Source organism: Cyprinus carpio, chromosome B6, assembly GCF_018340385.1.
Source record: "Cyprinus carpio isolate SPL01 chromosome B6, ASM1834038v1, whole genome shotgun sequence".
In the NCBI taxonomy this organism is placed as follows: domain Eukaryota; kingdom Metazoa; phylum Chordata; class Actinopteri; order Cypriniformes; family Cyprinidae; genus Cyprinus; species Cyprinus carpio.
This window is the reverse complement of record NC_056602.1, coordinates 19961756-19975651: the sequence shown is the minus strand read 5'-3', so window position 1 is coordinate 19975651 and position 13896 is coordinate 19961756. Positions and strand designations below refer to the sequence as shown.

General features: G+C 35.6%; 1 protein-coding gene across 3 annotated transcripts in view; it reads right to left on the bottom strand.

The window, feature by feature from the left end:
* The window catches only part of negr1 (neuronal growth regulator 1), a 99283-nt gene that overhangs the window by 35114 nt on the left and 50273 nt on the right, over positions 1-13896 (bottom strand). For all 3 annotated transcript variants that reach the window (XM_042726107.1, XM_042726108.1, XM_042726109.1), the window contains exons 5-6: positions 11100-11220; positions 7953-8101 (exon numbers count right to left, since the gene is read on the bottom strand). In XM_042726107.1, coding sequence (XP_042582041.1) covers positions 7953-8101; positions 11100-11220 — 270 coding nt within the window. The remainder of the gene's footprint in view (positions 1-7952; positions 8102-11099; positions 11221-13896) is intronic.

Sequence of the window (13896 nt, the reverse complement as noted above, 5' to 3'; positions counted from 1 at the left end):
TAAAAAGGAAGAAAAAAAGGACTCAGGCCACATTCAAACCATCTGTACATTTGTCAAAAGTATTATCCTTCCCTTTCAAAATAATTTGTGACAGTAGAGATGAACTGAACAAGAAAAAAAAAGTCAGGATCTGTTTTTTTCCTTTTATTGTTCAAATCAACATTACAGTGACTCCGTACAGTAAGAGTGACTTTGTGATTAACGGGTGTAATGACCTCATCAGAGGCTTCTCTCTGGAAGGCCTTTGCTAAATTGAGAGCCCTGGAGTTGAAATCACAGCGCCTAGAGACAGTTCACATCATTACTGTTCGCAGGTTCAGGGGCAGGGTTGAGACAGTGTGTGTGTGAAGCCAAAACACAGACGATGTGTGTTTCAGCTTTCAGCTGCTGCTCATGCTAAGCGCACAGACATGCAACCTGGAGCAATCATCACCACTGACAGTACTGCACGCTTTGGGAATAAACTGACATTTCATTTAGTGAAGCAGGCAAAAGCAAAAGTGAAAGATTTTGTACAGATTTAATAATAATAATATAAAAACATTCTTATATTTATTTATAGATGTACATAAATACATATATTCTTGGTTTGTTTGTTCAACAATGAGTACTTTTGGCCAGTGGAATTTCAGAAATCAAACTTTCACTAGTTTATCTACTTTGCTTAAAGGTGCTGTATGTAGGAATATCTAGTGGTTGAACTAGGTATTGCAGTCCAAATTCAAAATATTGGAGAGGGTTTTTTTCACCCGGCCCCTCCTCCTCAGACTTGAAGCACACGCAGGTTGCCAGATTGACAACACCAACAGGAATGAGCATACTTGATGATGAATGAAACTAAATATGCTGTGTTTTCCTCCAACTGGCAACCCAGTGTGCTGAAATACAATTGGGTAAACAGGCAGTGGGCGGGTTTCACAAATCAAAACAGAGACCGACATTCCGACCTGGAATGCACATTTTCAAAGGAGAATAACTGACTGTAGCATTGTTTTTCAGATAAACAAGTATGTTAACTTAGCATGTTTCTTAAATATCTGCAAACATATTATGGTATGGTTTAGTAGAGGCAAAAAATTACATACAGCACCTTTAATGTTCAACATTGTACATACATATGACAGGAAAATTCAGTAATTTTATTTTTCCCCATCCATAAATGTTATTTCCACCACATCTCAAATCACAATTTATTCTGTGTTGGAAATTACATTTTAAATATTTTTGCTATTTGGACAAGAAAATGGAAGTATGGATGGATACTTTTGCTATAAAATGGTTGTCGGCTTCATAGCTAGCACTTTGTGTTTCCTACTGTTCACACCATTACAATTATTTTATGCATAATTTAAGCATACCTCAAGCATTATCAAACATTTATTATGTATTGGAAATTGCATTTAAAATATTTTGCTATTTAGAAAAGAATGTGGATGGATGGATATTTTTGCTATGAAATGGATATCTTGCTAAGGTTAATTTCATAGCTAGGATTTTATGTTTCCTACATACATACAATTACAATTATTTTATACAATTATAATTTAAGCACACCACTGTTGTCTCCTTGGTACAGTAAACAAGCACATTAACTTTAATTTGTGAAAATTCATATAAATTCGTTTAAACACATATTTAAATGGTTTATAATTACTTATTTTTTTTGTCAGAATATCATAGTTCTATTTAAGTTGAATTTTTCATGGTTTCAATGACTATAAACTAACTAACACATGAAAGTTGACAAAAAAATATGTTTCCAAGATGGTTTAATTGTGACCTTCATACAATGATAAGAAAAGCTCTTATCTGCTAGTTATAATAAAAATCTGCTACTTATAATAAAAATCAACTCCTGGTTCAAAAAACGCTCCAACCTGTAATTGGAGAAAGATCAATATGTTCAGGCAAAAATTAATAAATAAAATCAAGAAATTCATTGCTTCCTTAAAATTCATAAATCTTTAGTAAAGATACATTAGGATGGATACTAATCCTTGGCTTCCTTTCATAGTTTTTAATTATACATATTTCTGTTTTTCATTCTTATAAATTCTGCTAAAACCATGGTTACTTGATGATCTTCATGCAGCTCTGAGAAGGTTTCTTCTCCCTCGGTTAATATCAGATGAACACCATAATGTGATTTGTGAAATTTCTTTCCATGTGGAGCTCTCAGTCTTTATATTACAGTATTGCATGATGTGTAATATTCAGGTACTGTATAGAGCAATGGAGTAGCCTGCATTGCATCCACATAAAAGCAGATTGATGTGTACACTGAATGACCTCTGTTCTCACTTGCAAGAAAAAAAAACATCATTGTGATGGGAGGAATTGCATTTCATTCTATAATAACATCTCATTTTTTCCCTTTTCTCTTTACAAAGAAATGAACATCCAGCTTCTATACAATTCACAGAAACGTAAATTGCCAAGATACGTGTGGAGTGCTATCTGATGTGCATTGTTAGACCACTCTGAGACTGTGAGAATGAGAATTAAAAACGAGACTACGAACTGTGCTTGAATTCATTTATTTTACACCAACCCCTTAACGATGGATTTTTAAACTTGAAGGTCAAAATGAATTATTTGAAGGGGCTAATTTTCTCTAATCTTCAGAAGCACAATGCACAGTACTGATGAAGAAAAACTTTGGCTGCATCCTTGAACGGCTAAATCTTCTATCTTTCATGCATGGTCAGACGCATCCCAAGGATTGCCTATTTCTCCAGGCGGTTTTAACCGCCGTCTCTATTAATGATTGGACAGGAGGTGTTTTATAGCCAAAACAGACTCTCTGCATCACAAACATCTTATTTTTCAAGGACCTGCTCGCCGCACATTCAGCGTACAAATGGCGAGGCAGCACCCTTTAAGACGTCAAAATGATGACTGTTGTAATACAAGATAAAAGTCAATGAGAAAGATAAATGTCAGTCCATCTGTTCGGCTGTCCTTTTCAGTGCTGGACTGAATTTGATTAGAGCTTCAAAACCACTGCAAATGAAGACAACAAAATGTAACCTCCACAAGAAAATGCAGTATAATACCAATCTCTCATACAGTATGCGCATCAAAAGAACAACAATGAAATGGGTTAATGTAATAGCATTTGCAATCTCAGCCTCAGATGGCACATACACAGACCACTTAGTTTCGCCGACTGTCTGATGCATAAGCACAAAAAGCTGGAAAGCACTTTCTCAGTCTGGCAAGCTCTAATCTGATTGGCTGGTTTTATGCAGCTTTTGGGACTAAGGGCACAAAGTCGAATTTACACGGCTGATACAATAAGCGCTTTTCAGTAAGATTAAATCACCAGATTTGCAGAAGTTTTCAAAGTCACTGGCATCGAATTTGAAAGATATTCCAGAGTTTTGTTTGAGGCACCTAGAAGCAAGTAAACTTGATATCCATGAGTATAACTGTATATAGGCATGTCTGTGAAATAATCATTGATTATAATATTTGGCTAGGCTGATCGCATTATTTACATCCATTTTTAGATTTTTTGTTACTTTTTTTTAGCTAATACGAAGACTGACACAAACAATGGTAAATGCTGAAAGAAACAGAAAGTGGTTAGTCTCTTTAAATGCCAGTCATACATCTATAATGGCTGTTCTCCAGATTAGTTGCAATGTAGACCAGATTCTACATGGCTATGCAAGGCTACATTATTTTATCTGGAAGTTTGTTTGAATTTGTTTGGAAAAACTGGAAAATCATTGCGAATATACCAGCCAATTGGATTCATAATCCATGGGCACTTAACACAGCACTTTAATGTATCAGCATAAATTGTGCACAGTCTGTATTTGGCAGTTCTTTACAGTGCAAGTAGAGGTGCTTGGGGGGAAGGCAACCTGATATATGATTGATGGGGAAATAAGAATAGGATCAGGAGGGCTGGCTGAATGGCAAGAGGAATGCATAAGTTTCCCAGCCTGGAGAAAAACGCTATTCATGAGAATAAATTGACATCATATCTTCTGTTCTAGTTCACCTTCCATTTCATCCCTTCTTATATGCCTCCACCCCATGACTAAGACAGGGTCACAGTATGGTAACCACGACAACAACATCCGGCACAACTCAGAGCAGTAAAGAGAAACCAGGACAAGAAGAAAAGGTGAGATATGAAAAGATGACACTGAGGTTATGATTGATAGGCATGGCAAATGAACAAGGCTTCCATTAGCTGGTGGCTGCAGAAGATGTGGAGGCTTTATCAAGGGAGGCTGAAAGCTTCTTCGGGCTATGAGTGTTTCTACTCAGTTTTAGTCATACTCCAATGACAGGTTGGAGGAGATTATTCGGCAAAGCCTACACTGTGCTATAAGCAAAAATGAGGGGGGAAAGATAGCTTGGATTACAGAGCAGACGAAATCTGCCAATTAAGGACAACAAAATCTTTGCTCCTTACAGTCAGGACAGCAAAATGTAGAAGAAAGAGTTGCAGAAAATCTCAGACAGGAAAACACGGCAGATACGGAAAACAGCAGGTTCACGATGTACCTTTCTACAACGTGCAAGACACATTTACCTCCTCACACATACAAACTTGTTTATGCTATTCAAGACATACAAATTTCTATCCGTTTCTATAAAAATATGCTGCAATTAGCAATATGCATAATGTGAAAATCCTCACATACACACTTTTTAGAGCAATAATCTAAAAACAAAGCAGAGCAAATTCAAAGATAAGTATCAGTTGTCTATCTAGATTAACCCTCATGAATGAAAATTAAAAGACATGTTGGCCCCCTTTACACTTGGAGCTTACATCAGAGGTTGCGTTAACCAAAAAATTTCCATCGTTCACCAAATTTGTAAAACACGGATCATTCAGAACGCTCACAGATTAAAATAAGCCATTTGGTCTATTGCGTTTGGCTGCTTTAGAAACATTTCCACAGTAAAGGATGCTAATAGGGATTAGAAGTGAAGAAAAGGGTGGAAAATAAAGTTTTAAAGCGCCCACGCGAAAAACAGACCGGGAGAGAGACGAGAGTGAGGATTTGAGGAGAGAAATGAGAGTGTAGTGCAGTGGAACAATTCATGGGATATTGTTCATTAAATTGGGTGACCAGATCCTAAAACCACAGTGTAAAACAGAATAAAAAAGACAGCAAACCACAACACAGGTGCCTGGTAAGCCAAGGAGGAAGCCAAGAGCTTTTGCCACAGAAGTTCTGGAGATAAGATATTAAGATATTAAAAACAACCTCAAACAACTGTCCCTAACCATATTTAAATGTGGTTACAGTGATCCGATCACAATGAGCCCTGTGGTTTAATGCTATCCGATTGTGATCTGATCACCGAAAATGCACTTTAATGCCAGGTGCAAAAAGGGCCAAAAGTCCAATCAAATGTGATGACAGTGAGTAATGGAGAAAGAGCCACGTAAATGTCAAGTCAATCTAATTTGTACCACATGTGCAACACATCCCCCATTTTACTCAATACAACATTAAAAGGACTTAAAAAAAACATCCATTTGTTAAATTCATCACCTTTGCCCAAAGCCTGCAGATTTCCGTCTTCAAAAAGAGCCTGTTCAGTGAACTGGTGCTCACAGACAATAGTCAGGAAGGTTTTAGAAATTAAACAAAGGATACACACTAACTGCCAGACATTTGTTACCTCACAAAACTGTTTGTCATGTTTGGAAATGTGTGCTCGCTGAAGACAATATATCAAATGAAACACAGTACATCTACAATATTGTGACAGCATTGTATGATGCTGAGAAATTTGGGGTTGTTTGTCAATTTACGCAATCATTTGTCCCAGCTGTAAGCACTAAAAATCAGCATTCTGTGAGATTATTTTCATTATAGTCAATTACTAGTAGTGCTAAACTCATTCTTGAGAGTTATCTTTCACACTAATGAATTCCCATTGAGACATTGAGGAAAACAAAGACTGACTGTGTTGCTTTGACATGCATTTTTTATCTGAATCTGTCTTTGACTATTGCAACCAAGGCCATTAGCTATTTTTAGGTCATTTGGCAATTGGTAAGGCTTAAATAATGCACTTTTAAACATGTGGTTCGATCTCTGAGTGTATCTGACTTTAACGTCATTAGCAAGATTGCATGCCAACGCCAACGTTTCATGAAAGTGCACTTTTTCTTAATGAAACTTTAATCTCTTAAGCATAATGTCAGTTAACATTCTAATTCTGCTGTTAAGAATTACATAAAAAAATGTACTTTATGTGAAGCATAAAACAATGAGAAATAAAATATTCAGGCCAATGAGGACCTAATGGAGTTTAGACTTGTGTGCCAGCCCCCTTTTAGTGGTAATACTGGGCCAGTGTAGATAACAACACTAAAAACGCCTGTTTTGAGGGTTCATTTTGGGCATAGTTTACCAAAAAATAGAAAATTCTGTCAACACTTACCCACCTTCCTATTGTTCCAAACATTTTTTTTTCAGCGGAACACAAAAGAAGACATTCTGAAACATGTTTAAGTGTTTTGTACATACAAAGTAAGTTAATGGAGTCCAAAACAACATTGGATCCAACACTAGAGTTGGACGCTTTCTACTTTTACAAAATATCTTCTTGTGTTCCATAAAAGAAAGAAATGCATACAGGTTTGAAACGACATGAGGTGATTAAATGGCGACCAAATTTTGGGTTTTGGGTGAACTTGGGCAAAAAAATTTTTAAATACCCCTTTTGTCCAAAAACACTAAATCATGACATTCAAGTATAGAATACTGGCTTTATCCCTGTTTACATTCAACCTTGTTTACAGAAGACCTTTAATGGAAGCTCATGCCATTAAAGAGCATTTCACTATGCTAAATACCCCTTGTAGACGCCAAAAGCACTCAATCACCTTGATATTGGCAGACGTACAGTACAATAAATGACCCAGGTTGGTTCCATAAGGGGAAAGTACTTAATTCTGTGTCTACAGCATTTGGCTGGGGATACTGTATGTCTGGGATGAAGAGTCAACAAAACAAATGTGTGGGAATAATCTAAGAAACACTTTAATCAATACATGGTATAAAATATGAGGGCGGAAATCATATGCGGGCTAAAAATAGAGCGAAATGATAGGTTTCTCCATGTTGAGGAGAAAATCAAACACTGCAATTTGATTAGTACTCCACACCTTGTCTCTGAGGTTGAGGTCCTCCATTAAATATTAATGTGTCCCTGAATCCACCTTTGCTTCATCAATACTTATTGACCAATATTATAACAGCAATTTAGTCCCAGGCAACAATGACCAGCTCTTGCATTTGCAATCTCTACAGATGTGGAGATGTGTGTTGTGGAGGAATTGCTTGCCATTTCTCATTAGGAGCACAGTAGGGTAGGTTTCCTTTTCATTAGCGATGAGGAAAATAAGAGGTACGAAGGAACTCTGGTGGGAGGAGAAGATGCAGCTTTCTGGTCTATTCTGGGTTTCTCGCATCACAGACTGTCGGTCTTCAGTAGAACGTGAAAGATACTGGAATTTTTCATCTCAGCTGGGCCTTTGATATGCTTCATTTAAAAGCAGGGGACTCAACTTTCCATCTGCCACTTTTAAGACAATCACTATTTTGTTGTTGATGTTGTTTTTTTGTTTTCATTTGTTTATCTTGTTGGCCCACTTACTTTTATTATTGACTCAGTGGCCAGTGAATCAGAAAAACACTAAGCACTTCAAACAGACTGCTCGAAGAAATTGCATCTCATTTTAAGAGCTCTTTGAAAATGCTTCACAGAAAACTTCAGGCTCCAAAACAATGACCTATTTGAGTAACATCTTCTCTCATTTCCTCGGCAACATATGCATTGAAGATGGGGGAAAACACTTTTTTCTCCAAGGAGCTCTGCGACAACTGTAACAGCATATGTGAAAAAGCAACTACTGTACCAGCACAACACGAGTTAGCCAGGGGAGAGTAATGCATGTTACTTACGAATCAGAGGCACACTGGCGTTGGCTGTTCCCAACCTGTTGACGGCCACACAGGTGTAGTTGCCATAGCGATCCTGTGTCATGTTCTTGACTGTGAGAACTGATCTGGAGCTGAGGTTCTTGATGTCTATTCCTTGGCCCATGTTAATCCTGAAAATAGGACCATGAGTTGACATGAAATGTCAAGCAGTGACACCTTCTGCAGTGTGGCATGCTATAATACCATCCATCAAAAAATATTTTTAGCAGCACTTCTCATTTATACATGCAGAGAGGCTATATGGAATACCAGTACTTTTAAAAATTAATTTGGTCCCACTATTGACGTAAACTGGAAAAAAATGATTGAAAGGTGCAAAACAGAATATTTTTTAAATGTCTGAATATTTTTACTTAAAATACTTTTATTCAGCAAGTGCACTCTGAGAGATTTATGAAAGATTTGGAAAAAATTTTTATTGATGCTTCCACAAAATTTCCAACATCGATAATAATAAAAATAAACGTTTCTTGAGCACCAAATAAACATATTTGTATGATTTTTGAAGGATTATGTGACACTAAAGACGGGATTAATGGCTGCTGAAAAGTCAGTCACTGATTTCTTTCTTCATCTAAGAATGGTACATAATGTTTTGGACACATATTAATGTTTCTTACACCAAAAGATGGCAGGTAGATATACGGTAGTATGTGAGTTATGTAAAAAATGTAAAAAAATTACAGTTGGCCCTGGTCCTGAGGGAATAGCCAAAGGGTTAATGTTTATTAGGCTAAAAGATGGCAGGTAGATATACGGTAGTATGTGAGTTATGAAGAGTCTTGACTTGGGTCATTCGTGTTACTCTCACAGGTGAAGCAATGTGCTGACCTTTTGTCCCCTAACTCTCAAGTAGCTTGTCTCCTGCTGACATTTGCTTAAATAAGAATAAAAACTTTTCTTTAAACAATAGACTACTGCTACCACTGTATCTGAGTGTTATAGGCCATTATACACAAAAATATTTACATAATCTATTCAGAATGACCTTGCTTATACATTATAACATTCTGTTCAGCCTCTGTTATTAGCAAGCAACTGGAAAACAGAAAAATGTTTTTGGGAGTCGCAATTTAACAAGTGCTTTCCATTGCAAAAGTACCTCATTTGGAAACTCAGCTATCTTTAGATTTACAAAAATGTACATATATTTAGCTCAAGAAATACATTATTATAATTTTTCATAATTATTTAATTTTTTAAAAACAAAACTAGTTAATGGTTCTGCATCATTCCTGTTGGTTTCTGTTTCACTATTGATTCCTGCTGTTAGTTCAGCATTGAGTCGGCACATTCAGACAAATACAGTAAAACAGAGAGTTTAGCAACAATGCTCAATGTAAAGCCTTAGATTAAGCAGAGTACAGACCCAATGCCAATAAGCCTCCTTTGCAATTTGAATAAACTGAGTGAGGCCTATAATTACAATTAGCACAGTGTGAACTGCTGATTCAGATCGTACTCAGCAAGAGTGTATAAATGACGGGTAATGGGGTAATTTGGTATTTAAATTCAAGAACCACCACTTGAGTCAATGCTGATTGGTGCGGAGACTTGGAATGCTCTTTACTAGTGATGAGGTTATACAAACATACAATTAAAATGCAGGGTTAAGATAGTAAGACAGAACTTTAATGTAACTGTATAAAAATGGTGCATTTAGAAGTAGACTTGAGTATACCTCTGATATATTTTCTTATTTTATCACATTCCATAACATTTCATTAATTTGGCTGTTTTTAAACATAATCAAACGCTGTTAACAGTTTTTTATTTATTCAAGAACTATGTCTGTAAGTAAGGTCAGCCTTAAGTGTGCTCTATATTTTTAGATTTTATAAAACTTTATTACATTTTATAAATACTTTGTGGATTTTTTAATTAGTCCTAGATTCTGAAAATCTCCCACTGACATAGTGAAAGAAGGTTTGGTATTGGAAAATTAGAAACCTAAAAATAAAATCTAGAAAAAAAATCTGGTGCACAGCCACAAATGAATGTTCACAGAAAATAACAAAAAACCCTAAAAACCCAGAAACACTGAATGGGGTCGAAACGCTGTCAAAAAATTGGAAGAACTAGCAGTGAGCCAGTGTTTTTTATTGTGTTGACACTGATGAATATTTGCATATTGGCCTTCTTTCTTGTATTCATTTGCATTTTGAATTGTGATTGGTCTTATCTCTCTTACATCTACCATCTGTAGCCAACTTTACATTGGAAAGAGTGAAAGCCAAATTATGTGCTGATACTTGTACACAGCTGACAGAAAACTAGAAGTGTACTGAGTCCCATGACAATGGAAGAGTTAAAGATGGATCTGATTTGACATTTCATTTCCACACAACCGAAGAAGCCCTAAAACTCTTCCTTGTCTTGCAAACACTAGTCGTTCCTTCTAGAAAATCACAATTTTAGCACTTTTTGGTTACTAAAAATGAATTTCACCCCTCCTGAAAAAACATAATGTGTTTAAACCAATGCTTAAATTTATACATAATGCTGACTGATCAATTAAGACGTCTTTTTGTTGCTCAAATGACTCAAATGGTACAGCTCGCTTCAGAGCTCTTTTAGAAAGTCAGAGTATTTTTGCCAGAAGTGTATGACTTGTCTTTAATTAAAAGTTAAAAATGACGGTAAAGTTGCAAAAGTGATTTTCATGAGCTTATGCTGTGCCAAGAGTCACTATCTTTCGAAATTAAGACTCTTTAATAAGACACTTTGTAATATTTGATAAGCTGCAGATCCATAGCTATTAAACTAATACTACTAAAGACTGTAATACAGCTTTAGATCAACGTTCAGTGATTAAACCTTAGGCGAAATTCTCAAAAACTGCTGTACAGTTTGATTGTACTGTAATTATTCAGTGGATTCAACAAAGGCAGTGACTGCAAATGAATACTGATCAAAATATTGCATTTTTTTTTTTTTTTTACACAAGCACAAAAAGCGGCCTTGACCGGAGTTAACCTTCTCTGTGGTGAGCATTCTGAATCGCAAATAAACTCACTTAACATGCATATGTATATGTATGATAAATGATCACTGTACAGCTAAGCTAATGAAATGAAGGATTTTATCATTTATCACTCTTGGTTTTACCTTTTTTCTCCCTTGTACCACTCAAAGACTGGAGAGGGGACAGCTGCTGCCTCACATCTCAGCAGGGCAATCTGACCGGGTCGCACCCCATGACTTCTCATCTCATGGATTGCTGGAGGAACTACAGAAAGAAAATAAAAACCAATGTGATTTAGGGAAAGAGTGAAGCAAGCTAACTCAAATAAACTAACCCTCCGAGCCAGAGTGGGAAAATCCTTCTAAAACACAAAGTTTTCATTTACAGTCGTGTGAATGAGGCAGAAATGAATTAGCAACAAGATTCAGAGTGGTCAACATGTGTAAATCTTATGGGTGCAATGCTGAGAAATACCATTCGTCCCAAGGGTTGGAGAAATGAAATGAACTGCTCAGTGATAAATTGTTTAATGGCTGTTCAAAGGCTGGGGAGCTGAGGAAGGTTCTCTGAATATGTGCATGTAAAATGAGGGCCCTTTCATGTTCACAAATGCAGTGTAAATCTCTCTAGCGGTGTTGTTGGGGGGGGTTTTTTATATAAGATGTGTTTTTATTTTCCAGCTAGTCAAGAATCAACAATCCTCTCTCAGTGGGAAAAAAGAAATGTTTATCATACATAAATCTTCATTGTATATTATTTCTTATAGCAGGAGTAAACAGAGTAAGCTACTAGAATGGCATGCTTTCAAATACAAAATGACATATAGAAAAAGGCTATAAAAGAAATAACACCGTACTTAATATACACACAAATAAAGCAGGAATGTACAGAATACTAAGTTGAACACGATATTAAAAAAAAAATAAAAAAATCTGAAAATAACTCCCTTCAAGCAGGTGATCCACTTATGTCTTTCTAGCTAGCGTTAAATTACTTGCTATGTCTGAATTTGAGTGGGGGACATTTATATTCCAGGCAACTCATTCTTTGAAAATCACCTGCAAGTTATTGAGGTCTGTGTTCAGACTATTTTTTCCTGATTGAATTTTTGACATTCTCTTCTATAACTCCGGTGTTGAAGGTATGAATTTCTCCAGGCCTTCAATGTTATGTTTCATGTTATCTGAAGGCTGAAAAGAAATTTCCACCATTGTGGTGAGAACAGTAACAAGGATTTTTAAGTATGATGTTCTCAGACTTTGGGCTCTGTAGTTATGCCACATTAATATGTTAGAGCATTAACAAATGTGAAGGCATGCACTTGCCCACATTGTACACGGAAGTGAGAGTTTCTCTCATTTCTCGTATCAGAAAAACTAATTTGCAGCATTTGAAATTCAAAGCATCTAACAGCAAGTGTGAGGAAAAGAAAATCTCACTGTTTTTCTGAATTTGAAGCAGAAACATTCACTGAGATCAGAAAAAAAAGAACGTATACACTATTTGCTAAAGTGCTACATGGATTACCATCTGCATGTCAGGTACCAATCACCTGAATGAAATAATAATTATGTTCACTAAAGAAATTTCCATTACTCTTTTTACTCCTAGAAATCAAAATGTTTTCCAAGGCTGTGAGAACCATGCATAAAGAATATGGATATCCATCATTGTAATCACTGTGTTGATAAATTTAGTTTTGTGATATTGTGCTGCTCATCATTTCTTCACTGCACAATCTCCTGGGAAGGTATGAAAATAGCAGTGTGACACATCAATGCAGCTTGAATGCAGAGTTTTGGCATATGTTGGAAGAGAAGTCTGTCTGATCCAAAAAGGATGAATCTTCTGCTTTGGCTGGATCATGCATTTACAGTACAGGCATCAACATGAAAATGCCTAGGGAGCATTACATAACCTGAGCATCACAGAAGCAGGCTAGCATAAGATTTAAGGATAACATAAAATAAGAGATTAAAGAAACACATTGCTGATGACAAAGGCGAAGACAAGTGACTGCTGAGCCTATAATATATGGGTGCAGAAAGAACAAGGCTGAGAGTGCAGAGAATTTAAAATCAAAGTGAACTGCCTTTTACAACCCATTTTACTGCAGTAATCTGATGTATGAGTGAAACATGAGAAAACAGGAACAAATGGGGTTAGACTGTGAAAATGGGTACATGATATAAATAATTACAAATTCTTATTTTTAATGTTTAAAAACAGTTAAGCTGCTTCACATTTTTTTGTGGAAACCCAGGAGTTCCATAATTTTTGTAAATAATATAAGTAAAATTGTGAATGTCTATATTTTCACTTCTGATAAATAAAATTTCATAACACACGCACACACACACACACACGCACACACACACACACACACACACACACACATACACACAAACACACTTTAATCCTACTTACCTCAACCTTTTCAATGTTAGATCACGACTACCACAAAAAGTTTTCAACATTGATAAAAATAAGAAATTTATATTGAGCAACAAATCATATGACACTGGAGTAATAACTGCTGAAAATTCAGGTTTGCCACCACAGGAATTATACATATATATATTGATAGAAAATGGCTTACAATATAATAATAATGTATTTTCATAAAGTAAATGCAGCCTTGATAAACGTAAGACAATTCTTTTGAAAACATTAAAAAACTATATTATATTAACTGTGTGTGTGTGTGTGAGTGTGTGTGTGTGTATATGTATATATATATATATGTGTATATATTTTTACATGTATATATATATATATATATATATATATATATATATATATATATATATATATATATATATATATATATATATATATATAAAAAGTATATCAACATATAGTATATTAATATATTAATGAAACTATATTAACTATATTACTGAAACAAATGTATTGCAAACTTTTGATCAGTAATGTATG